The sequence below is a fragment of the Papaver somniferum genome, chromosome 7, assembly GCF_003573695.1.
Source record: "Papaver somniferum cultivar HN1 chromosome 7, ASM357369v1, whole genome shotgun sequence".
Taxonomy (NCBI): Eukaryota; Viridiplantae; Streptophyta; class Magnoliopsida; order Ranunculales; family Papaveraceae; genus Papaver; species Papaver somniferum.
In genome coordinates this window covers 213,140,195-213,165,533 of record NC_039364.1, presented here as the reverse complement: position 1 = coordinate 213,165,533, position 25,339 = coordinate 213,140,195, and the positions used below count along the sequence as shown (strand labels likewise).

Below are 25,339 nucleotides of genomic sequence, written 5' to 3'. Positions count from 1 at the left end.
AGAAAGGGGCGAACCTTTATGGCATACACCCTAGTTCGCGAATACAATTTCGCAAGAGGCAAATGTAAGACCTAAAGTACGTCATATAAGGGGGTACATGTTGCATGGCTCAGGGAAAGGCTACACCGCCACCGGAACCTGAGTCATGGAGATTTGGGGTCAATAAAGCCCATCCGGGAGAGGCACCTTGGATTCTCAGCTTAAGCATATGACTTAGGTTGCGCGACTAAGGTAATAAGGACTCTCCCAAGGAGAGCAGAATCTGACCAAGGCGCCGAGGTACACGGTTGAGTCAAGAGTGCCAGGGGCGTCTGGAGCGTACCTTGCCATTCTTGACAAGTCTTGGCTTATACTGCACTCGACCCGAAGAAAATCCCATTTAGGGTGCAGTCTCATAACCATAAGCCCTATAGGTAAAAGGGATAAGAGGATACGAAAACAACTGGTTGTTTTTAAGACCGGATGGTAGGAGCCAACCTTGTATGGTATAGGTACGCCTCCTTGAAGGGGAAATCAGGGGGAGATAAGGGCGGCACCCTCCATTAGGAAGCTGATAAGTGTCTTAAGATGCAAATGTCATGAGGCTTTTTACTCGCAAGGGTATTAAGGATTGACATATTTGTGCGACAATACTGAAGAGGCAATAATACTAAAGAAAAAGATAAGACGAGATCAATGGGTTTTCGCATGAAAGTGCGAAGACGTCCTGCGATTTCGTCGCAAGACGGCAATGTCATGGGGCTTTATTTTCGCAAGAATATTTAGGCCTGTCATATTGTCGCAACATTCCTGAAGAGGCAATAATACAAAAGCAAAAGTTAAGGCAAGATCAATCGGTTTTTGCATGAAAGTGAAAGGACGTCCTGCGATTTTGTCGCAATGACAAGGGGTGGCATGATAATACCTTTAACTAGGAAGGCAAAATAAGACCACACAAGAATGAAATTTTGAAAAGAATCATAATTCACTTCGCATATGATTGCGAAATTATACAGAAACAACTGCGAAGCTGAGGCACAAAATAAGAGAAATCTGCAAAATCTATCATTTGGATACAAATAACAGAGGCAAGTATGGGAATGAATGAAATCATAAAATTTTATTTGTCTCCACATGATAAATTTACGCAGAAAGTTAAAAATTAATGATTATGTTGATTAACCATATAGCAAGGAAGAATTGTCTTAATGAATGCAGGTCAAAATAAAAGAAACTTATATATTAAGGAATATGGGGAACCAAGAGAATTCGCAAATATACAAAAAGAAGGAATAAATGTACAAGTATTACAGAAGATCAAAGAAAGAAACAAAGACTACTTCTTAGTTGATCCATCATCATCTTCATCAGATTTGCTCTCTTCTTCATCCTATCAGAACCTTTACCTCCATCAGAACCTTCATCACCATCAGATTCCTCATCATCAGCTTCGCTATCAGAGATGATCAGACTAGGAGTGTTCTTTGGGATCTCCTCTGAGAGACAAGGATAATCAGAGTGAGGAATACTATGGTCATTGCAAACCATTTCAATAGTTTGATTGCGAAAATGCAGAGCATCATTCTTATAGTTCGCAACAGTGATCTTGAATTGATTCTTCAATCTAGAATATTTGTCGTTGCGAGAAGAAAGACTCTTTGTGAGTTCCCCTTTATCAGCTTCAAGTTCTTCAATTCTTTCGCGATATCTACTTTCAAAACCTGCGAGAAAATACAAGAAATGTTAAAATAGAGAGAAATTTTGAGTTACAATAATGAAGAGGAGGTAAAAAAGACGAAGGAATACCAAACTATTGAGAGAATTCAATAAGGTAGGAGTCACTGATCTGGAGACCCCACAAAGAGAATTATCACCATCCAGCGAAGGAGTATCGCAAGTAATTGCGAGAGCTTTACATGTATTGGCAAGATGAATATCTCCCATTCCTTTCCAAGAATCAAAGAAGATGCCATACAATTGTGCCATAGAGGATTCAGATAGAGAGTCTTCATTTGTAGCAGGGTCATCATCATCCTTATCATCCTCATCATTCTCGGAGTTTTCATGAGAAGGAGCATTTGAAGGAGAGGAAGAACGTAATTTTCTCTTCTTTGAAGGAGGAGCAGTTGGTTTTTCCCTGCGAAGAGCACCTTTGCCTTTACCACCAATCTTCGCAACATTAGCAGGCTCTTCTATTTCAGCGATAACCTTCACACACAGATAGAGATAAGAAATAGAGTCAACAATATACTGTTTAAAATCATAAAAGAATATTTCTTACCTCATCTGTGTATGAGCGAAGAGCTAACAAGATATTGGCTTTCCCAGTCATATGATAGCTATCTTTCAGTTTCTGGATCTGTAGAATGTCGCAAGAATCAGCGAACAAAAGAGTAAAGATAAATAAAGAAATGTAAAGTGGGCGAAACTGGAAGAAACATACCTCTTTCACTTTATCAGGCCAAGAGAATACCCAAGGTTGGTAAGCAGCGAGACTAGCAGGAATGACATTCGAACCAGCAATATAAGGTCCTTTCAGCATCAAGGGGAAGACGCACCATTTATCATCTTTGGATTGGCGATGGGTTTTATTTATTCCAGAGTGCCAATCAATGTCATGCATAAATTTTTATCTTCATCAATATTATCTTTCTTTTTCAAACGAACACCCCAGCGAGTATTCTTTTTCTTCATGGAGATCAATTCATAATTCTCAAAGAAACTCGCTACTGTGTATTTTTCAGCGATTATCTCCAAGTCTGCGAATTTAGGATCCCTAAGTTCTTTAGAGTAGAGAGATCCTTTACCAGCACCACGGTTAGCGAACTCCAACATTGGACGGATGCAATCTCCGCTTAATTGAAAGATAGCTCGCGAGAAGTCTGGATGAGCAAGGATCTCATAAAATAAAGGAATGTCAGGGTTATAAAGAGGAATGAGGAGGCCTGCGAGAATTTGACCCAGTGAAACTATGATTGTTTGATCATCACAGTGTCGATCAGAAAAAAGTTTAATAGAAAGAATTGATTTGGCACTTTCACCAGGAATGGTAGAAAGTGTAAAACCTCTCTCGGCGAGATCTTTTTGGATTTCCTTTAAAGTTTTCTCATGATTTTGACCACTTGGAGGCATATCTGATTATAGGATATGGGAATGAATGAAAAGTAAGAAGATTTAAGAGGGAAGAATTACAATAGCAGAACTTACGGAAGAACAATAGAGTTGCAGAGATGAGAGAGTAAAAAGAGAAGAGAAAGTAAAAAGAAAATGGAAAGAAGAGTAAGAAGAATATATAGAGAAGATTTTTTACTCGAAGAGATAAACACTATTAATGCGAAAAGACGTGAGCGGTTGAAAAGCAGCGGTTACAGAAGACGTGTCAAGAAATAGATGGAAGAAAGGATACGTGTGATAAATGCAGAATATGAAGAGATGGACAACTACGACATTTCTCACATCGTTCTCTACTTCGCAGAGAATATATGAGAAGAGACAAGATGTAGGATCAGAATCTCGCAGCAATAATGCCTCAGCGAAATTATTAACAACACAACACAACAGTGTCGCAGAACAACTTCAGAAACGACATAATAAACGACGTCAGCTAAATCATGAGAAAAATGTGATGGTCATGCGAATGTCGCAAGCCATATCTGAAAATAAAGGACAGATTAGTTGTCATCCATTATGTAATTTCCTATAAATAGCCATTCAATTGTAAGGAAAGAGGGAGAGATCTTTTTGGAGAGTAGTAGCTAACAAACATGACAGAGAAAAATCAAATGTGGTTGTTGTTCTTAATCCATTTCTCTTTTCTTGTAAGATTGTTCAAAAGATTAATCAATAAAATTAAGATTGTTAATCTAAAATGAGTTGAATGTTAATGAAATCTTGTGAGGGGTGTAGTGTAGGATTTCCTGCAACTACACTATGAAGGATCGCTTCCTTGTGCTTCGTAAGCCATGAACGCTTGCGAAATAACCTTTTCCAGTTCTTCTGCGACTTTGACTTCTTTAGCCTTTTTCTTCTCTCCCCTTTGCCGTGCTCGGCGCTCCTCATTTATATGGGCGTCGTCCTGCATGCACTGTCGGGCTGCTTGTGGATCTCCTACGAATTTTGTTATCCCCTTGTACGTTGGGAACCGTAATCTTTGATGATAGGCCGATGCCACTCCTTTGATTCTCGCGATCCATGGTCTTCCGATAATAGCTTCATAGGGCGAGGCGACATCAACCACACAAAATGTGGTTAAAGTATCCAGGTAGCCACCTCCATCTGATACCCTTAGGGTTACTTCGCCCTTCGGGATGGTTATCGTCCCATTAAAACCATATATACGATATGTTGACAGGACGAGTATATCATCCAACAACTCCATCCTTTTGAACGTATCGTAGAAGAGTACTTCGACGGAGGTCCCACTATCTACTAGTATCATTCTTACCCCCCTATTCCTCAATTAGCAGGGTAATAACCAAAAGATCACTGTGAGCTTGGTCGTTCATCGGGACATCCTGGGCCGAGAAAAAGGTAGGTCGCACCATCCATGGTTCCATAGGCAAAGCTTTTGCTACACTGAAAATTTCCTTCCCACTATGATCTCTCTTGTGGATTCTAGACACTATTCCGGGATTCAGATTGTACGCTTGATTGGCGGAATGCGAAATCGTGTTGACAAACTGCGTGGATCTGTCGATCTGAACCTGATGGACTGGTGCATTGGGCGCTGCGGTCGTCTGGGCTGGATGTCGGACGAACTGTCTCAGATAACCATCTCTGATAAGGTGTTGCACGATGTCTTTCACTTCTCGACAGTTTTTTGTAGAGTGGCATCGATACTGATGATACTGGAAATATTCCAGGTAATCCTTGGTCTCTTCGAACTGTATCCCTCTTGAAGCTGGGTATATGATGTCACTCCTTTTTTTCGACTTCTTTGAAGATTTCTTCGAGTGGAGCATTCAAAGGGGTGTACGTTCTCGCCTCGTGCCTTGGCCTCTTCCCTTTATCTATCCATTCCTTCTTCCCATTTCCTCGCACGGGCGGACTCGGTCTCTTCTCGGGCCGTCTTTGAGTATCGTCCGACGTTGACTCGGGCACTGCACTAGCTTCTTGCACTCCTCTATCTCTTGACTCTTCCTGGATTTCTTCTAGGGCGATGAAATGCTCTTGCATTTTCCTCATTTATTTCAACGTTTGTGGTTTCTCAGTGAACATGGCTACCCAGATGGGATCCGATCTCCCAAGTGCGTTTTCAAACCCGAATATCTGCTGGTCGACGGGTACTTTCCCAATCTCTGTACACAAATTTCTCCATTTATCAGTCAATGATTTGAGAGGTTCTCTGAACCGTTGGGCCAAGGTGAATAACCTGTTGACCCTGGGCCGAGGTCTGCTGTTGTGCATGTATGTCTCAAGGAAGGCTTCGACTAGAGTCTCATAACTGTTGATTGTTCCTGGTGCGAGGTTGTAGAACCATTTCCTTGCCTCGCCTTCCAAGATTGCAGGGAAGAATTTTCACATTACCACCTCATGGTTTTTCCATTGTATTAGGGAAATTGTGTACATCTTCAAATGCTCAACTGCGTCTACCGTGCTGTCGAACCTTGATGGGAAGGTGGGGAGTGTGCACTTTGGTGGGAAGTCCCTTAGTTCTAGCTTTTGGGTGAAAGGGGTCCTCTCGGCCTCGCTTATAACATCGACGAGCTTGTTTTCTTCTCCGGTTCCTGACAGCTTCCTTATCTTCTCCTCCAACTCCCTCAGCTTGGCTTCAGTCGCATTATCGAACCTTGTGTTTCTCTGCTGATTGTTCCTCTCTCGCCTTTTGTCGTCTGTTGATGAATCCTCGGGTGGTACGTATCCCATGACAGGTGGTGTCGGGGGTGGTCCCGATCGACCGGAATTGCTTGGTCCCACTGCAGGGTGGTGCTTGCCTGATTCGGCCTTGGTGACCCGATGTTCCTCGACTTGAGGATCCTCTCGACCTCGGCCTTAAGTTCCGTAATTGATAGTTCTCGAACTCTAGAGCCAGATTCCTCTGCTAAAGATCTCTTAAAGCCGCATCTTTCCTTCTTTGGCTTTCTAGAATCGCGAGCAGTGTTGGATCTGTGCTCTCATGGCTGGAATGACCATTTGGATGGCCTAGATGAGCAGGGGGTGGTGCCATCGTCACAGGTGGTGGAGGTGGTATATTGGGAGGTATCTGAGTCGATGTCGCCGGATCGACCCCGATAACCGCTTCTCATCCCAGTTGTACTCGCCTTAACCGTTTTTGCTCTCGTCTGAGGGCTTCTTGATACTCATCTTGTCGTCTGATGTTTCGTCTCCGAGCATGCAGGATCAATGCTGCCTCATCATCTTCCGTATCTGACGCAGTAAGTCCATATATTTGATCATCCCTCCTTGGGGGCGAGGAGATTCTCTCCAGAGGCGATGGGTCACCGTGTCGTCCCAGATCGATCTCCTCGTCCACAGTCGGCAAACCCCTTGCAGCAGCTCGTGATTCCTCTGGTGGTGGATGCCCGTTACTCCCTCGCCTCGTCCCAGTTACTCCTCCTTGCATGCTATTACTGGAGATCGTGCGGTTCCTCAGAGTTCTTCGCATCCCTGACGTGCTAGCCATCGGACACAATGTGCTGTTAGTCCGAGAGTCGTCCCTACCTACGTCAGCAAAAACATACAACACCTTATTTTGACCTGTTTTTGAAAAGTTTCTATAGTACGTACGGTTTTTAGAAGAAAAAGGTGACTGACACTAAAACTGAGTTTCAAAAGTACGACTCCCTCTGCCCTGTCATGCTGACCTCGCCAGTTTGCCCTGTTCAGACTCTAAGTGTCTCTTTTAGACGGGTATCATGCTACGTCACTTTCAAGGGCACGACGTCGCTTTCAGTACCACGACTCTGCACTAACTACAATTTGTCCTACATTCCCTAGACTCCAAATCATTAACACCTAGTTCTTTGTGAGTAAAAGGTCCCAATTCATACTTTTATGAGGTCAGCATACAATGGCAAAAACAGGACTAAGACTTATGCACTCCCTTGGAACTACAAAGGGATGTCTTCCCTTGATTCCTTGGATTTTTTCACCAGCGACCGATGATCTCCCCGTGCTGTTGCTTTGGCACTTTCTCCAGCCAACATGGAACCTCAAGCAACTTCAACCACACATCAAAGATGTTATTTGGGAGTTTATGGGTATTCCTTTATTGAACTCGTAAGACAAAAACTAAGATCAAAATACGAAGATAAGTGCGAAAAATACTATGAAAACGAAGATTAAGACACGAAAACAGACTCGCGTACAAGCAAGACTAGTCGACTGTTCGGTATTGACCCAAATGAACGTGTTTGCTAACGACTCGATCTTAACCACGAAAACTTAACTATCTCAATGGACTTCAAACCAAACAATCATATATAGACTTTCTCCGAGCAGAGTTCATCCCATAGCCTCAACTAACTCACAAAGTGTTTTTAGGAGCTTTTGGATCGTCTTTGTCGGCACATGCAGTCAAGGTATCCGGAGAACTTAGACTTTCCCCTTAGTCGACACCAGAATGTAGTGGCATAAAACCACACACTACATCCAATGGTATAGAAGATGAATTAAAACTAAGTAAAGATGCACAACAAACATAGACACAAAGATATACGTGGTTCGGTATGATTACCTACGTCCACGGGGTGAAAGGATGAATGTTATTATTTCTTTTCTTTGATTACAAGGTGTTCTCTCCTTCTCAAATGGTGTAACTCTCAAACTCTCAAATGTAGTGTCTTCTTTTCCTCTCCTTCTCAAATGGTAAAGCTCTCACAACTCAAGTATGGTGCCTTCTTTTTCTCTCCTTTCAACTTACCTCTCTCTCTCGACCTGCCCTTATATTTATATGCCAAGGTCGACATACAACAGAATTACAATGTTGGTCACATTACATCATTTTAGCCGTTCTCTATCGGACCTTCACTGATCTCCTGACTTCCTGGTTTGACCGATAGTTCTTCACCCGAGGCCGAGTCTTTATCGCCTGGTTAGCACGATGTCGCCCTTCTTTCTTCTCGTTCCTTTGTTTGACCATCTTCCTTCATCTGACATAATGCTTTCTGATTGTTCGCCCGACCTGTCAGAGGATAAGGGTCACATCACATCCGGCACCTATTGGGCCATCACGTCCGACCCACGTGATACCTCGCTCTTTGCGCCGTTTGGTTCTATCCTGTGCTTTGTCGCTCTTTTTTCTTTGGTGTATCATAGCTTAGGATCTTGCCACCTAGCCCTTTGGATTATCTACACATACACGTGTCAAATTTTGATTGGTCCATTCCTTAAAAGGGACCCCTTATTTTTCCTGGTGGGGTTGGGTGGAGAAGCAATGAACGGTGGAGATCGCTGCCACATAGGGGTGTATCTATCCTGTGTATGAATCCGGTAGATATGTAGCAGCTTCGTATGGTGATGCTGCATTTCCAGTGTTAAAGTAAGAGCATGCAGATCATTTCTACCGATCAAATAATAAAAAATCAAAAAATGCTACTTGTACACCAAAACTATACACCAAAACCATACCCCGTTTACGTGTCAAATTTTGGTTGGTCCATTCCTCAAAAGGGACTTCTATTTTTCCTGGTGGGATTGGGTGGGGAAGAAATGAACGGTGGAGATCGCTGTCACATAGGGGTGTATCTATCCAGTGTATGAATCCGGTAGATATGTAGCAGCTTGACTTTGCCATGCATACTTGAAGAAAAGAAGAGGATGAAGGTACATTCAAGGCCTAAAAACAGACCGATCTTTGAGAGAATCCAATGTTAGCAATTCGAGGGAAATGGAATGCATTAACTAGGATATAATAAATACTCCAGAAGAAAATGGCGACCAGAAAATTAGACTAGTCATCATACTACGTTAGATTTTCATATCAGTGGGAGACATTAAGATCTTGTTTGTTTGCAGCTGACTCGGTGTCTGGGTCTGAGTCAACCCCTGACTCGCGCCGAGTCAGCAGTCAGACTGTTTGTTTTGTAAATTTAGCAACCCCTGACTCGACATCTGAGTCGAACCTAACCCCTGACTCGGGCCCTAGGGAGTCAGGCATTGAAATGCTGCTGAGTAGGTGGTTCAAACCCCTGACTCACTGAAATTGACGAAAATGCCCTCACGTTTTAGATCAAAAAAACTCATTTCCTTTCTCATTTTCTTCGTTCATTCCGTCGGAAGCAGAGATGGGTGATGAGGAGGCAAACCCTAGATCTATTCTCAACTGATATCTTCTTCACCTCTCTCAACAAATCGAGTAATTTCTATCTCAATCATCACTCTCGTCTCATCTTTCCATCTCTTTCAAATCATTTAAAAGCTTCTTTTAGAAGGTTTTATGTTTTTTACTCTCTCTCTTTCATGTCTTCTCGATCTGCTCTGAAGAAGAGTTTCTGTTCTGAAGAAATCCAACCAGGTAATAGGTTTAGATTATAATCAATTGTTCTTTGTTCTGTGTATATCTTTGTTTTAGAATATGTTTGCTATGGATTTCATTTTGAATTTATATTGCAGCTGAAAGCATCAATCTGGGTTTTTAGGTCATCTGTGAGATTCAGAAGCATCGATCTGATAATCAGGTAATAAGGTCATCTTTTTGTTCTGATTTTATGATTTGGGTCCAAATTTTTCGATTTAGGGTTTGTGAGATTTAGGGTATCAAATTATTTTTGTTCGATTTCTACATTTGGGTTTTCTTTCTGGGGTTTCAAAACAGCGATGAATTGGGTTTGTTCTAGGTGACGCTTCAGAGTTTTATCATAGCCATAATTGGGCCTTCAGTAGCACTTGTGATTTCATGGACAACAACAATGAGGGCAGTTATACAATTGATTATGATAGAACATGGGTCTTTCCTGTTTATAGCTAGGATACTAGACCATACAACTAGGGATTTCATTTTTTTTTCCTTTTTACAGTTAAGAAATCTCTAGGTAACTGTAATGATAACAACCCTTATTGAAATTATAAGTACTTTCTAAATCTTTCTGAATCTTTCATTGCTATGTTTATTGTGCATTTTGTGACTTACTTTAGTCCTAGGCTCTTAGCCTTATAGGAAATATATTTGATTACAATTAGTAAGAACCATCTTCAGTTAAAACCCAAACAAAACTAATCAGCAAAAACCATTTGAGCTTGTGAAAATTTTTAATCTGACAGGGCTGTAAACTGCATGTCAATATTTTCTGTAATTATAGTTTATACCATAATCATGGAGAGGAGCAGCGAATACGCAGACTGAAAATACAGAGCAAATCCACGTCATGTCAATATTTTCTGTAAACTATGTCAATATTGTCAAAAGTTAGCACACTCTTTTTGTTTCAAATTACCCACGTCTTGTATTTGTTTTACTTTATTCTAGTTCTCTATGGAGAAAAAGGAAGATGAGAAAGCAAATAAGATAACTTTTAGGAGCGTCCCAGAATTTAGAGGGCTATTTATTGAACAGTGTTTGGCACAAGCTACTGAGTATGGATTTTCTGGAACTTCTTTGAAGCAAACTTCGTGGGGAAATTTGTGCAAGTTCTTTTCTGAGAAGTATGACTGCACCATCACACAAAAAAGTTGAGAAACCACTGGGATTACTTGCGAACCCAATATGTCACTTGGTCCCGTCTCTTAGCTAGAACCGGACATGGGTATAACGCGGAGACGAACACATTTGATTGGAGCGAAGAGCAATGGGTTGAATTAGACAAGGAGACTATTTCAGTTTTTTTGGACTTTATGATTGAATTAAATTTATGCTTCTAATAATGGTAATTGACATTGTTGTTTCCAATTGTGTGATGATGAAAATTCTTGAATATTTAACGTGTCTTACGAATTTACCTGTTCATGTGTGTTTTATGTATTTATGTCTTACAGTCACTAATTATCATGGTGATAATTGATTTCAGATCATTTTAATTGTTATTTTTTCATCTTTTATTTTTTTTGTTCTAATTAGTTCATAGTTGGTTTATGAACTCATAGATGGGTTTCTTTATGCTTTGTATCACCTAATATTCATCAACGTGATCCAAAATCAGTGTTTCCTATTGTAGTGCTTCTCTCTGTATTTTTTAAGATCTCATTCTTGGTGACTAACGATGAGGTAAATTCGTGTACCCATGTTTGACCATGTTTTTCTAATTCCATAGTCATTTCAGCTGATAATTAAGGTTTAAACTGACCGGAAACACTTCCTAACTAGAATCATAGACAGCTTCCAATGAAATATGAGGTGAGCTATATAGTATGGTCATTGTTGGTCGATTCAGATGACTTTGGTACTACTGTATTACATTGGTAATATGGTGATTTTCTTATCTTGTGACAGTTTAATATGGTCATTTGTTCTTTTTTTGTACAATGAGCTGAGAAACACAGACTGCGCTATAATGTAAGATCTTTGAACAGGTGTGATATTTATATCAGATATATAAGCATGTGAAGTACAACCTATTGAGAATGAGTAAGGTTCTATTGGGTCAACAATGTCTTTCTTCACTATTTGCTCTTAGTTTCTTTAGATTTTCTATTATATGTTCACCATTTTATGAAACAAGTTTCTATATATTATGTTCACCATATGTCTATACGGTAGTGTAGTAGCTGGATAGATGTACACACAAGATCCTAAACTTCAAGAAAGAGAAAGAATGTTGAGCCCTTTAAGCTGGAATGCAGGATTGTCACAAGATCATAATCATAATCTAACCTCAATACAAAACCAAAAGTCCTTGTTAAATGTTTCCATAACCTTAATGAACCGTAATGTTCTGTTTGGTGCATCTAATTATAACTTTGATTGTATAAACAGCTGAACATATTTATAATTTTTACTTTCTAATTGATGCAGACAATCAAAAACGCTAGTCAATTCAAGAACAAGGGGCTGGAAGATGCAGAGAAGTTGCAGAATTTATTTGATGGGAAATTCTCCACTGGAGCTAATAGAGATACGCCTGGAAGAGTGGAACCGCCTTGTTCAGCTGGAACTTCTATAACTGCAGGGGTTTCAAATAATGGATCTGAATCTCGTACAAGTCATGGAAAAGAAAAAAATCATGAGGATGACAACGAGGTTGATTCTAGTCTCAATGCAAAGGGGAGTGGCAGGAAAAGGAAGAAGGAAATGGAGGAAGAATCAAGTGATCTATTAACTGAGAAAGTTTGTTCTATTGTAACATCGATGGAGACTCATCTTCAACATAAGAAACTTGCTCTAGAAAAGGATAGCGCAGCCGAATTCATGAAAGCTTTGGATAATTTACTTGAGACTGATTGCATCACAATGGATGAGTATTTGAGCATAACTCTAAAAGCTTCAGAGATGCCTGGTTGGCAGAAATTGTTTGTCAGTTTGAAAAGCGATGAGCGTCGTGTTGCCTTTGTACACAAACTTTTAAAAGAACGTTGAGAAATCTTGAATACTCATCCACTGAGATGTTGACAAATTAGGAAATAGTTAGAGATGTTAGGGTTGCAAAACATTCGTGTTTGTTACTTACGTACTCGATTTTTATTTTATGTTGAATGTTGAATGAGTATTTATTGAAGTTAATGGATGAATCAGTATTATTTGTGCTTATTTGTGCTTAATGAGTGAATGTTGAATGAATGAATACGTATTTTCTTATTGGTTACATTGAATTGCTTGCTGGTTATTTTCTTATTTATGCTTTTAACCTTTTTCTTTCATTTCATTGTAGATTGAAAGGCTACACTTGCTTCAAAGGTTACAGGGGTGACCCTTATGTCAGTCCTGGATGCATAGGTATGTGATTTCAAATAATGGGTCATGAAACAAAATCGTTAGTTTTCTTACTGTCATTTGTTGGATGTCCTTAGATTTCACTACGAAGTTGGATTTCCAATTTTGCTGAATAGATAAAACTGAAACATTGTTAATTCAACTTAACAGAGTGTGGGGATGAAAAATATGGGACCTGTTCTTGTCCAAAGGGCAGTCATCAAATCGATGGGCTAGGCTGCAGCGATATCCAGCATTATTTTCTTATACTCGCTCTCTCTATTTGTGAGTCTTCGTCTAGGTTTCTATTCAATTATTGTTTTGTTGGTGTAGATTCATGTGCAAGTAGATGATTCATGCGACGCTTTTGTTTGTTTAGCGAGTTTTGTGTTATTTAATTTGCTTCATTTTGTGACTCTGGTGTTGATTTAAGGTATTATGAATGATTTTGTAGGATTTGATTACTTAGGTTTTTGATGGATTTCAGTTCTGTAGTAGGAAGATTTTGCTTATTTTTGATTTTATTTTTTGTTATTTGTAGTTGCATTGATGTTTCATAGAGTGATTTTGCAGATCTTGTTGAAGTGTTCATGCAACACTACTTCTATTTTGATGAGTTAATGATTATTGTTTGGGTTTATGAGGTAGTTAGGGTTTAAGAAAATATTTTGATGAGTTAATGATTATTGTTTGGGTTTATGAGGTAGTTAGGGTTTGTATTGAAATTGATTTTCTTTCATCTACTTGGTCTTTTCAGGAAAATGAAAACGCTATTATCTCAACTAGTAGTTTTATGCTTGTTAGTGAAGAAACTTAAGAAGGCTAAACGGCGTGTACGCCCAAAGTACAAGAAGTCAATTTTAACGGGAAAGGCTTTCACCCAAGACCTGTTAGATGGAAATCCGAGGAATATGTACAACCTATTGAGAATGAGTAAGGTTCCTTTTACCCTATTATGCAATGAGTTCCGAGCCAAAGGACTTTTAGAGGATAGTAAATATATAGAGGTAGAGGAGAAGATGGCAATGTTCTTATATACAATTGGGCACAACTGTAGGAATCGTGTAATTTTGTATCACTTTCAACATTCGGGTGAAACGGTTAGTAAGTGTTTTCATGAAGTGTTGGCTGCTATGAAGATTTGGTCTGCTGAAGTTTTAGTTCCTCCGTCTAATGTATTTGACAAGCCAGCTATAACTAAAAGGCATAAACGTCTCAGAGAAGGTGCTTTTAAAGGTGCTGTTGGTGCATTGGATGGCACTCTAATTAGTGCGAGCATTCCAGTCGAGAAGCAAATACCGTATAGAGGAAGGGGAAGAGGAGAATGTACCCAAAACGTGCTTGCGATATGTGATTGGGATATGTACTTTTTGTATGTAGTGGTTGGATGGGAACGCACTGCTCATGACTCGAGAGTGTTGACCGAGGCAGTGCGTGATCCATATTTCAAGTTTCCTTTACCTCCACCAGGTAATATCTCTATTTTAAGTCCCATTTTTCTGCATTGGGTTTGTTTTCTTTACTCAATTTTATTTAGATTCTTGTGCACTGCGTTCTTATATACCGAACTCTACTTAGGAATTAGGATATATATGCTCTACTCTGTTTTTGCTCGCCTAAACTTTCTGTCATGCTGGCGTCCTCGCGTCTCATGCCTTATGACTTGTCCTCAGTTAGCCCCACTTGCGCCAAAAGCTATATATACTGTATGTGAGATCTCCCGTATGAATCCAGCATTTGCTTCTTCATCTTCTTCTATTTTTCTCTTTTCTTTTTTTTTTAAAGTTTTTGACGGTCCCTCGTGTTAATCACTGTAGTAACTTATGGTCATCAGTAGGTTCTTAGTTTACACCTAATTATTTTATTAAGGTAACATATTAAAGCGTGAGACAGTAGTCATAGTAGTGATTAGCTCTGTGCCTACCCTCCTTAATAGCAGAGAGGCGCCCGGTTTCTTTGTCAGATGAGGATGTGATTAGAGTTTGGACTAGCATATATGTTACATCTTGCTGCAGTTTCATCAGCATGACTTCATAATGTTTTTGTTGAAAATTTGCAGACAAATACTATCTATGTGATGCTGCGTACTCTCATACACAAGGGTTTATGTGTCCGTATCGCAACATAAGGTATTGGATAGGTGATTACCGAAGAGTTCCTCCAACGGCAAAAGAGGAGAAGTTTAATCAAGCCCATGCTCGATTGAGGAATGTGATTGAGAGAGCATTCGGGGTATTGAAAGTAAGATTTCCCGTCTTAAGTAAAATGCCTTCTTACTCATTTGAGACTCAAAGAGATATCGTTATTGCTTGCATGTCAATACATAACTTTCTACGTCGTAATGCATTGGATGATTGGCTATTTAAAGAATATGAGAATGAGACATTTGATATGAATGAGACACAGGTGGAAGTCGAAGTGGAAGCGGAAACGGAAGAAAATGCACCTCGTCTATTTGGACGACAAGAACAGATATATATGAACAACTTACGTGATGAGATAGCTAGTCTCCTTTAGATTTTGTTTCTTCTTTTATGTTTGTAGGACTTTAATCTTTAGATTTTATTGTTTTATGATGTTTAATATGTTTAATTCCATCAAAAAAGGGAAGTTGTTTAGACTGGAATGAAACAATTTGTGATGTTTCAGTAGTGATAAATGTTATGGTTTGAAATGTGCACAAGGGCATTTTCTGTCCAAAAAAATCCAGTCAGCTGAGTCAGGTCTGACTCACAAAACAAACATATTTTCTGACTCAGACCTTAGTGAGTCAGATCCAGATGAGTCAGGTAATTTCACTCAGATCCAGACGACTCAGATCCAGATGACTCAGATGAGTCAGCTGCAAACAAACAAGGTGTAAGTTTCGATCTATAATAAATTCCTTTTCAGGTAAGAAACAAGAATATGTTAGGTTATTTGGTCAAAAAATCGCAAGATAAATTTTTATGGCATTTAATTGAGCATTATTATTGCTTAGCTCCCTCCTATAGTAATAAAGTGTTATCACCGGTAACCGAATATCCAAAAAAAAACTCAAGCTACCTCTTCTTCTTCTTCATCGATTCCTTTTACAAATCTTCAATTACATATCAATTTTTAAGTAGATTTTCGTGTGTTGCCTAGATTTACTTTAATATTAATTAGGGTAAATTTGGGTAACATTTAAATTAGGCTTTTATGCTTTCAAAAATAAAACTTGTCCTTGTTTTACATGGATCTTAGAATCAGGTTTTGTATATATTTGGGCAGACCGAGCGAAGCGAGGGAGGACCTTTATATGGCCACTTAGTTGTAAATCCTAAGTCATCAATTGACACAAAAAGATTGGATTTGATGTCCATGGTTGGTGTTTTTCACTTGACACAAAGTTCTAAGGTACGGATTTTTAGATATGTTATATCAAAGTTTGTTTTCCAATTATACCCCTAAAAAAAGATACACAATTGGAAAACAAACTTTGATATAACATATCTAAAAATCCGTACCTTAGAATTTTACAAATTTTATCTCGTTGGAAAGATAATAAAAAAATCTACGCAATGAGTACAAATAACAACATCAAATTTAGAATTTTTACGAAAAATAGGAGGTATTTATCATTTTAGGCACAATTTTAGAAAATTAAATGTATATCCATTATGCAAACTGCCACAAAAGATACATAATACATTATGTAGCCATATTTTGGTTTATGCATCAACTAACTTTGCGTTGTAACTAATAAAACGATGTACTACCTCTGTTTCAAGAAAAGTGATACTTTCATTTTAGGCACAATTCTTGAAAATTGAATGCATGGTCATTATGCAAACCACCACAAAGGATGCATGACACATCATGCAATCATATTTTGGTTTATGGATCAACTAATTTTCGGTTTCAGAAAAAGTGATACTTTCACATTCCGTTTCAGGAAAAGTGATACTTTCGCTCCGTTTCGGGAAAAGTGATACTTTCGCCCCGTTTCATGGAAAAGTGGTACTTTCGGTATGTTCCGGGAAAAGCGATACTTTCGTTCCGTTCCGGAAAAAGTATTTTTTCTGGAACGGAGCGAAAGTATTACTTTTTCTGAAACGGGACGAAAGTATCACTTTTTCCGAAACGGGGCTAAAGTATCACTTTTCTCTAAACAGCGCGAAAGTAGTCTCAGAAAAACCCATCTTCAAATTCTTCTTCCGATCGGCCCTTCCACCGTGGCAACGGTTGTACTAGTTCTCTTGATCGTCTTCTAATGGCTGACTATTGTCATTATGAAGAATATAATAGCCTTAATGGCACTTTGTTAACATGTGATAGTATGTTCAGGCATATTGTTGACAACGATTTCCTCCGGCGTGACGTAGGTCTCTGCAAATCGATACAAGATCCATGGCTACCGGTTCTAATCGTGATTATGATGTTATGTGCTCATTACTCCTTGCTACGGGAGCAGCAAGATTTGAAGAAGTTATCCAAATGGTTGGAAAGAGTTCCAAAAACCACCCCTCACAAAACATCTGTTTTCTATTTGAATATGTACTCAATACTTTTAATATGTGTTAGATCATCTGTATTAGGGGCGCTCGCTAAATGTATTTTTTACTATTCTTTCTTTGTTGATGATGTATGAATTTCTGTCACTTGTTGATATTTTATTAATATAATTTTTTAGGGCTCTATTTAGCCCGTTGTTCCTTAAAAAAAATAAAAATAATCTTACTAACATACAATTAAAATACACTCTTCCTTTGCTTTCATTTCATTACCAACAATTGATACGGGTAAAGGCAGCCAGTCGAGTTACAATTGAATTTGTGAAAAACAAAGAGAATGGTTGCTGCAGAGATTTTGCCTTGCCGTGTTTGATCAAAATAACACAAGCGGCCATATGTATAATAATATAATTTATCAAATAGGCCATTTGCTTTCTATGATATAATAATATATTTTTTCCGTCCTTTTTAATAGGCTGGTTTCTATAAATAAATTTTTCAAAAAAATAGGCTGGTTTTCTAATTGAGAAAGTCAAATGTTACTTTAATTTTCTGGGACCACTTTTCTCTTAACTTCTTTTGATGACAATTGTCATGTGGACCATTGCACTTTACTTCTTTTGCTGACAAGTGACATGAAAACCATTTCACTTCACTTCTTTTATTGACAAGTGTCATGAAGACCACTTTCAATGATTAGTTCTCTTGATTTTCTTAAATTTCTCTAAAAACAAAACCAATCTATTAATAAGTAACGAAGGGAGTATATATTACTATCCATAATATATTTGGTGCTGTAGAGGTCGGTTATACTAGGTTTTAGGGTGGTGGTGGTCCTGATGAGTGTATTTAGAGTGAAGCAATGAGTAATTAATAATGTATTAGGTGCAATTTATAGAATTATATAAAACCAGACCATAAGTTCATCCCCAAATGGCTCGATGTTTAAGGTTTGCTTGTTATTTTCTCAAGAACTCTTGACTGGGCTATATGATTTGTGTTGTCAAAAATCTTATTCCTATCAAGTTAATCATTATCGGCGAAGAGGCCATTTTCAGCTATCCATTATGTGTGCCAGATGATTGCAAGATTATTCTAACATGTGCGTGAGGAAGACCTACTTTATAGATTACTCAATAGGTGTGATCAGAATTAGATTACTCAATTGAAATGACCTGCTCTAAAGGTAAGTTGTTGAGTTTGACTATTTTTGAAAACCTACTTTTAAAAAGAAAAGCAGAAACTAGGGGTATGCTACTACTTTTTCGGTTTTATTTCTATAAAATGAATATAATCACCTTTTTTTTTTTTTTTTTTTTAAATTTAACCCAAGGGTGATATATTTCTTCCTTAATCATCATAAACCGTAATGATTCTTAAAAAAAAATCATAAACCGTAACAAATAGTACATTTGGTAAAAAAGGAAAAAGGAAAAACAAAAAGAAAACACAAAATTACCTAAAAAGACCAAAATCAATAATTTCTGGGTGAAAAATACATGTAAAATTTGATACTGTTTAAATGGACGAGAATGTAATAATAATCATGATGTAAACAGTTTTATCCTACCCATTTTCAAATATTTTTTCTTATTTTTAATTTACATCAGGATGCATCCAGTTTCATCCTCGCTCTTTTTTAAGTTTAAGTCAGGATGAATCCAGTTTCATTCTTGTTATTTTTTTAATATCCATTTCACCCATATTAATTTCTACTCGTCCATTAGAACCATGTTTTAAAAATATTTGGACAATTGACCCATTTTCCGAAAAAATGTACTCCATCCGTCCCTAATTAGATGGCCTACTTGGTTTTAAGTTTTGTCCCATAAATAGATGACCTATTTTTGTTACTATAAGAGCAACTGCAATGGACGACTAAACCCAAATTTTCAGTCGAGTGGGCTGGCGTAGTGGGACGGACCATCGATCAAAATTTGATCAAAGAGTAAAATCCAGACCAAATTTGGTCTGCGATCAGGACCAAATCCAAATATAGTCGGGCGTTGATATAATCTCCGCTACACATCGGGCGTTGATATAATCTCCGCCATTCATCGGGCGTTGATATAATGTACGCATGAAACGGGGCGTTGATATAATGTACGCCTGAAACGGGGCGTTGATATAATGTACGCCCGATGGGGCGTTGATATAATGTACGCATGAAACGGGCGTTGATATACTTAACGCCCCACTTTCACAAATTTTCAAAACTTACATGGGGCGTTGATATACTTAACGCCCCATTTTTTTCTTTTTTCAAAACTTACATGGGGCGTTGATATACTTAACGCCCCATTTTTTTTTTTTTTTTTGTTTGTGAAGCGTAGAACAATACCAACGCCCCACTCGCGCGTTATCTTTACCAACGCCCCATTCGGGCGTTATCTTTACCAACGCCTGATCCCAGGCGTAATGTTTATCAACGCACGACCAAATATACTCTTTTCCCACTACGCCACATGACGGACTAAACCCAAATTTGGTCCTTTTTTTTAGTCTTTGGTCTTTGGTTATACTCGCACCACTGTGGACGCTCTAAGAAATATGTATAATTTGATAGTTATGTTTATATTCGTTACGTAGGTGTTTTAAAATGCTTTTCAACGGTATAAAGTTTACGAAAAACCGTGATATAGTTTAAGAGATAAATCATTTCTAAGTTTTACGAACATCCTTGTCTTAAAAATTGTGCAAACTACAACTAGGTCATCTAATTAGGGACGGAGGGAGTATAAAAGAGGTGTAGGTTAAGCACGTGCGCATATCATTCCTCCATTAGCACGCCACACGCGTGAGGGAGATAGCTTAAAGTTCAAACATTATTTCTTAGAGTCCTCTTAAATGACAGAGAGAAGTAGAAAACACTAGCTGAACAAAATTTAGTGACCTCTTTGATCATCAGTTTCTTTCATTCTCTTATAAATATTCAATCATAGAAAGGTTGTGAGTTTTCTATTAAAGAACAGATATTTCCTCTGTTTTGATTAAAAATTTATCAATTTCAGACCATTCTGATCCCATAATTCTTCTGCAATTGCTTGTTTCCGAGAACCCTTTCCTGAAAAAACCCAGAAAACTTATCTTACTAACTGAGAAAATCTTATTACAGAGCTAAAGTTCTGTAAGAGCTTCTTTTGCTTTTTTTGTTTTTGTATGAGAGTGGTTGGTGAAAGACAAATTTCAATCACTCATGGAAGTTGGATACTTGTTAAGGGGTGTCTGATGAGAAACAATAAGCTTAAAAGATGAAATTTATGAAACTTGGATCTCGGCCTGATACTTTCTATACTACTGAGGCTGTAAGGTAAGCATATTATGAAAAATCTTCCTAGTTTCTTTTTTCATTTTTTCTTTTTTGTGGAAATGTTATGTGCAGGGACTCGAACATAAGACCGTAAGTATCAGATTCTTCCTAATTTTGTAAATGAAATTTGTTGATAAATGTTTTGAATTGTGTTTTTGGTGTTTGAATGTAGGTCTGTATCTACTGAAGTGTCAAGTGATCTTATAATTCAAATTAAAGGATATAGATATTTGCTTCACAAGGTAAATGGTTTGAAGAAATCGTTTAGATATTAAATTCGGTGTTCTTCTATTATGGCATGAAGTATGTCAGCTTTCTATCATCATATCATTGATTTGGTTCAGTTTACTTGTCACAGTTTCCACTTTTTTCGAAATGTTTACGCTTACAGCGGTTATGTTCGGAATCTTCCAATTCTTCTCCGCAACAGTTGATTCAACTGCCAGACTTCCCTGGTGGAGTGGAAGCTTTTGAGATTTGTGCGAAATTCTGCTATGGTATTACGATTACCCTTAGTTCCTTCAACATTGTGTCAGTCCGTTGTGCGGCTGAATATCTTCAAATGACTGAGGAAGTGGAGAAAGGAAATCTTATTTGCAAGCTTGATTGTTTCTTAAATTCCTGTATCTTACGCGGGTGGAAGGATTCAATGTTAACTTTGCAAAGTACAAGATCGTTACCGTTGTGGTCAGAAGAACTTGGGATTACCAGCCGCTGTATTGATGCTATTGCCTTGAAAACTCAAGCCCACCCCTCAAGACTGAATTGGTTACATATCACCTCTAGAGGCAGGGATGATGCTTCATTGTGTAACGGAACAGAGAGTCAACGGCATAGAACTGCATCAAAAGGTTGGTGGGCTGAAGATATCGCTGAATTGGGTATTGATCTCTACTGGCAAACCATGGTTGCAATCAAAGCTGGTGGGAGAATACCTGCTTATCTTATTGGGGAAGCACTGAAAATCTATGCTTCAAGGTGGTTACCCAACATCTGTAAATATGTAAATGGTAACAAACACAGTGGAAATGATCAAGGTTCAGAAGCAACGAGTGACATAACGTCGAAACATCGATTGATCTTAGAATCAATAGTAAGCTTACTTCCAATGGAGAAAGGGTCTGTCTCTTGCGGCTTCTTGCTTAAGCTTTTGAAAGCTGGTAACATACTTGGTGCTTCTTATTCATCTAAGATTGAATTGGCACGAAGAGTTGGACTCCAGCTAGAAGAAGCGAATGTTAGTGATCTTTTAATACCTTCACTTTCCTATACGAATGAGACAGCTTACGATGTTGATATAGTCTTGTCCATATTAGAGCAGTTCATGCAAGGGCTGAGTCCTCCAACAAGCCCCCCAAGGGCCAAGACAAGTTTTGAGAAGAGGAGAAGGTCAAGGTCTGCAGAACATATCGATTATGAGTTTCAGGAAAGTAGGAGATCATCTTCAGCATCACATAGCTCAAAACTTAAGGTGGCAAAGCTTGTAGACGAGTATCTTCAAGAGATTGCTAGAGATGCAAATCTGCCTCTGTCAAAGGTCATTGCTCTTGCAGAAGCTATACCAGATTTTGCAAGGATCGATCATGATGATCTTTATAGGGCCATTGACATTTACCTAAAGGTAATTATCACAAATTTATATTTTTTTTATAGTTTAAACTCTTCAGTTGCTTCCCCTTTTTTTAACAATTCTAAAACCATGCTTTCCAACAAGGGCTGGGCACACTCCAAAAATAATCTGTATCTATGCGAAATCTTTCGAACATAAAGGGCCGGAGGCTAGTTCAGAATGGATTACATTTCACCACGGGTGTTCACTTTATATGTTATCTATTTTCTGGATCAAATCCAAAATAGGTTTCTGAAAATGACTTGGCCGAGCATGTTTCTTTAATGCACATTGTCGAAGTAGCACAGTTTAAAACTAGATTTTGATAGAATGGAATGTTTGCAATTTTTTGTTCAATCCAGTCGCACCCGGAACTGAGTAAGAGTGAACGGAAAAAGTTATGCCGCGTTCTGGATTGCAAGAAGCTATCCATGGAAGCCTGTATGCACGCCGCACAGAATGAGCTACTTCCATTGAGGGTAGTCGTACAAGTCCTTTTCTTTGAACACGCAAGAGCAGCAGTAGCCGGTGGCCAAGTCACTGACCTACCTAGTAACATCAAAGCACTTTTTGTCAACCATGGAGATGATACGTCAAGGATTCAACAGCAACTAGGAAGCAAAGGAACTGGTCCAGCAGACGATGAATGGTGTACTGCCTCCGGCCTTAAATCACCGAAGTCAAAGTTAGCAACACTTAGGATGAAATTAGCCGAAGAAGATAACGACATTGATGATAATGGTCATGTAAGAACTTCAAAGCTTAAAGGTGTTTTCTCGATTCCTTCTAGACCGAAAAGGATGTTGAGTAAGTTGTGGCCTAGTAATAGAAGTGTGAGTGAAAGACATTGATCTAAGTTTTTGTATTATTCTTTTTCTTAAGGTGAGAAATTGGTAATGTGGAGGAAATACTTCATACTGTAACTTACTTTAGGATTAGTCGTGTTTTCCCATTGTTGGTGTACTCAATCTTAAATAAAGTTTCGAAAGTAGGAAACATCGAGAGTTTCAGTTCGCAACCATTCAATTCCGCCGCTTTAATAATCTAACTCAAGGCAGGGTATTGTTTTATGAGCATTTTAATTATAAACGTTTTCTTTTTCTTTTTTGTTTTGGCTGATACACTTTAAGTATTAATACACTTTAAGTATTAATACTCCCTCCATTTCTTGAAATAGTTACCATCAGTTTTTCACTTTAACCCAAAAATGGTCAAATTAAAAAAGTGGTATTAACCTCTTTACTAGAGAAATAGAGAGAGTATTTAACACCCTTCAGGCAAATCAATGAGCTCATATATGTTAGGTAATAGCAAGAAATAGGGGTGTGCATGGGTCGATATGGGCCGGTTTTTATCTTATCCGCATCCAATCCAATCAATTATGGATTTCAAATTTTCCATCCGCATCCAATCCAACATCCAACGGATTTGCATCTAATGGATGTACGGATGAACGGATTGGGTATGGATAATCCAATGGATTTGTTTTCTAGGAATTACTGGTTAATCCAGTATATCCACAACCGGTTACTGTGTAGTCCACCACCAGAAAAAAATTATTCGTTGGTCCAAGAACATGTTTTTGGACCAGATTTTTTATTCTCTAGTCCAACACACGTGCGACTCAAACGAAAGCGTATTTTGAATATACCAAACATACCCTTCTGCAACTGTATATAACGAAGAAATCAAATTCCAGCTCTGTTTTTTTCCTTTTTTTTTCTTCATCTCAGATCCAGTCTCTCGCTTCTCTGCTGCTGCGTTTTTGTGTTTGTCGCTCTCTGCTGCAGGTAGTGTCTTTCAATTAGGTTCATCTCAGATTCGAATTAGGTTTATCTCAGATTCGAACAAGGTATTTACTATAATCATCTTGCTTTGCTGTGGTTCTTTTTTTTTTCCTTGAAATCATGATGAATAATTAGGTTTATTCTGATCCGTTTTCTATCAGAATAATTGTCTATGATGTACATTGTTAACTTTCTTTCATGATTTCAGTTTTATGATGATTTACATTCTTCAATTCAGTTTCCGTTCGATTTTTAAGTAATTTTTTTTGTGATTTTTGTGTCTTTCAATTAGGTATCTCAGATTCGAATTAGGTTTATCTCAGATTCGAACAAAGTATGTTACTATAATCATATTTTCTCTGCTGCTGCTCTGTTTAGTTTCTTGTAATATGATTTTTGTATTTTTTGAGATATGTTTGTTCATTAGACAGATCATGTAGTAATTTTGTTTTTTATTTTGATATAGCTACAGTTCATTAGCATGCTTTTTGTTGATATGATCATGTGTCTCAAAATATATGGAACATATTCATTCATAGGCACGATACATATTGATATGTATTAAAATGTATGTTATTTATCCTACATTACATAGCAATACGTACTGCATATAGCATGCTCTCTTTTCATCCTACAATAGATGTCAATACATATCAAAATTTATAGCACATATCCATTCAGAGACTCAGTATATGTCAATACGTAATGCATAGAACATGTCAATACATATCGAAATGATACGACACATATCCATTCAGAGACTCTTTTTTAGACTCAGTACATATCATTTCGTATCATATCAATATGTATATTACCAATAGTTAATTTTTGGATCATTTTTTACAGGGTTAACATGTCTGACATTGCTCACTATTCAGATATTGCTTGCTACTCTCATGTATACCATAAGCAATACCACTTTGGATATTTGGTTACATCGTCTTCGACTTTAGAGGATTTGAAATTTTCCATCTGTAATACGTGGAGCTGGTTGACTCCATCGACTATTGTCGTTAACTATGTCAAGAATGAAGTGATAGTTCCTATTGTTGCCAATGTATTGCTCCAAGGTCTTGTTGCATTACATTCTGCAAAGAAATCGTCTTTTTTTGATTTGCATGTGGATGTTATTTCAGCTGGCGGATCTAGTTCTTCTAGGCGTATGGATGTTGACAGTAATGCAGACTTAGTTGTCAGTGCAAAAAAACAGTTATTTGAAAGATGGTAAAGAGGTTCCAAATGTGCTTTTTTCAAATGGTTGGGAGGACATCTTTGAGGATACAAAAAAATTATTCTATGGTGGTGTTGATGTTGTACGTATAACTTGCCAAAAATACTGCATGAGAACTGGATATACGGTAACTAAGTTGAAGAATGACCTTGATAGATTCACCGCCA

The 25,339-nt window shown here is 38.1% G+C and overlaps 2 protein-coding genes and 1 long non-coding RNA gene across 4 annotated transcripts; all 3 read left to right on the top strand.

Moving 5' to 3' along the window:
• The first annotated feature begins 9,159 nt into the window (after positions 1-9,159).
• LOC113293335 lies at positions 9,160-10,568 on the top strand. Its single transcript, XR_003332232.1, has 3 exons — positions 9,160-9,433; positions 9,532-9,596; positions 10,385-10,568. It is a non-coding gene; the product is annotated as an uncharacterized LOC113293335 (long non-coding RNA).
• A 3,325-nt stretch (positions 10,569-13,893) lies between these two features.
• Positions 13,894-15,365, top strand: LOC113295906 (putative nuclease HARBI1). The gene is made up of 3 exons (XM_026544239.1): positions 13,894-14,230; positions 14,820-15,001; positions 15,167-15,365. Exons 1-3 carry the CDS (start codon positions 13,894-13,896, stop codon positions 15,275-15,277), a joined length of 630 nt encoding a protein of 209 aa, XP_026400024.1. The 3' UTR covers positions 15,278-15,365.
• A 4,716-nt stretch (positions 15,366-20,081) lies between these two features.
• LOC113299514 (BTB/POZ domain-containing protein At1g67900-like) lies at positions 20,082-23,172 on the top strand. 2 transcript variants are annotated; one of them, XM_026548532.1, is made up of 4 exons: positions 20,082-20,545; positions 20,718-20,787; positions 20,904-22,166; positions 22,517-23,172. In XM_026548532.1, the coding sequence occupies exons 1-4, from the start codon at positions 20,487-20,489 to the stop codon at positions 23,003-23,005; spliced, it is 1,881 nt and encodes a 626-aa protein (XP_026404317.1). In that variant the 5' UTR covers positions 20,082-20,486; the 3' UTR covers positions 23,006-23,172. The 2 variants fall into 2 exon arrangements, with proteins under 2 accessions (XP_026404317.1, XP_026404318.1); XM_026548533.1 differs by lacking the exon at positions 20,082-20,545 and having other exon boundaries at positions 20,890-22,166.
• Positions 23,173-25,339: the final 2,167 nt, after the last annotated feature.

Bases quoted from the DNA above. Each gene is read 5' to 3' on its own strand.
- LOC113295906 (XM_026544239.1), top strand. From the start codon at position 13,894: ATGAAGATTTGGTCTGCTGAAGTTTTAGTTCCTCCGTCTAATGTATTT. The intron at 14,231-14,819 runs GTAATATCTCTA...GAAAATTTGCAG, and splicing joins GTTTCCTTTACCTCCACCAG to ACAAATACTATCTATGTGAT. The intron at 15,002-15,166 runs GTAAGATTTCCC...AATGAGACACAG, and splicing joins GAGCATTCGGGGTATTGAAA to GTGGAAGTCGAAGTGGAAGC.
- LOC113299514 (XM_026548532.1), top strand. From the start codon at position 20,487: ATGAAATTTATGAAACTTGGATCTCGGCCTGATACTTTCTATACTACT. The intron at 20,546-20,717 runs GTAAGCATATTA...GTTTGAATGTAG, and splicing joins TATACTACTGAGGCTGTAAG to GTCTGTATCTACTGAAGTGT. The intron at 22,167-22,516 runs GTAATTATCACA...TGTTCAATCCAG, and splicing joins CCATTGACATTTACCTAAAG to TCGCACCCGGAACTGAGTAA.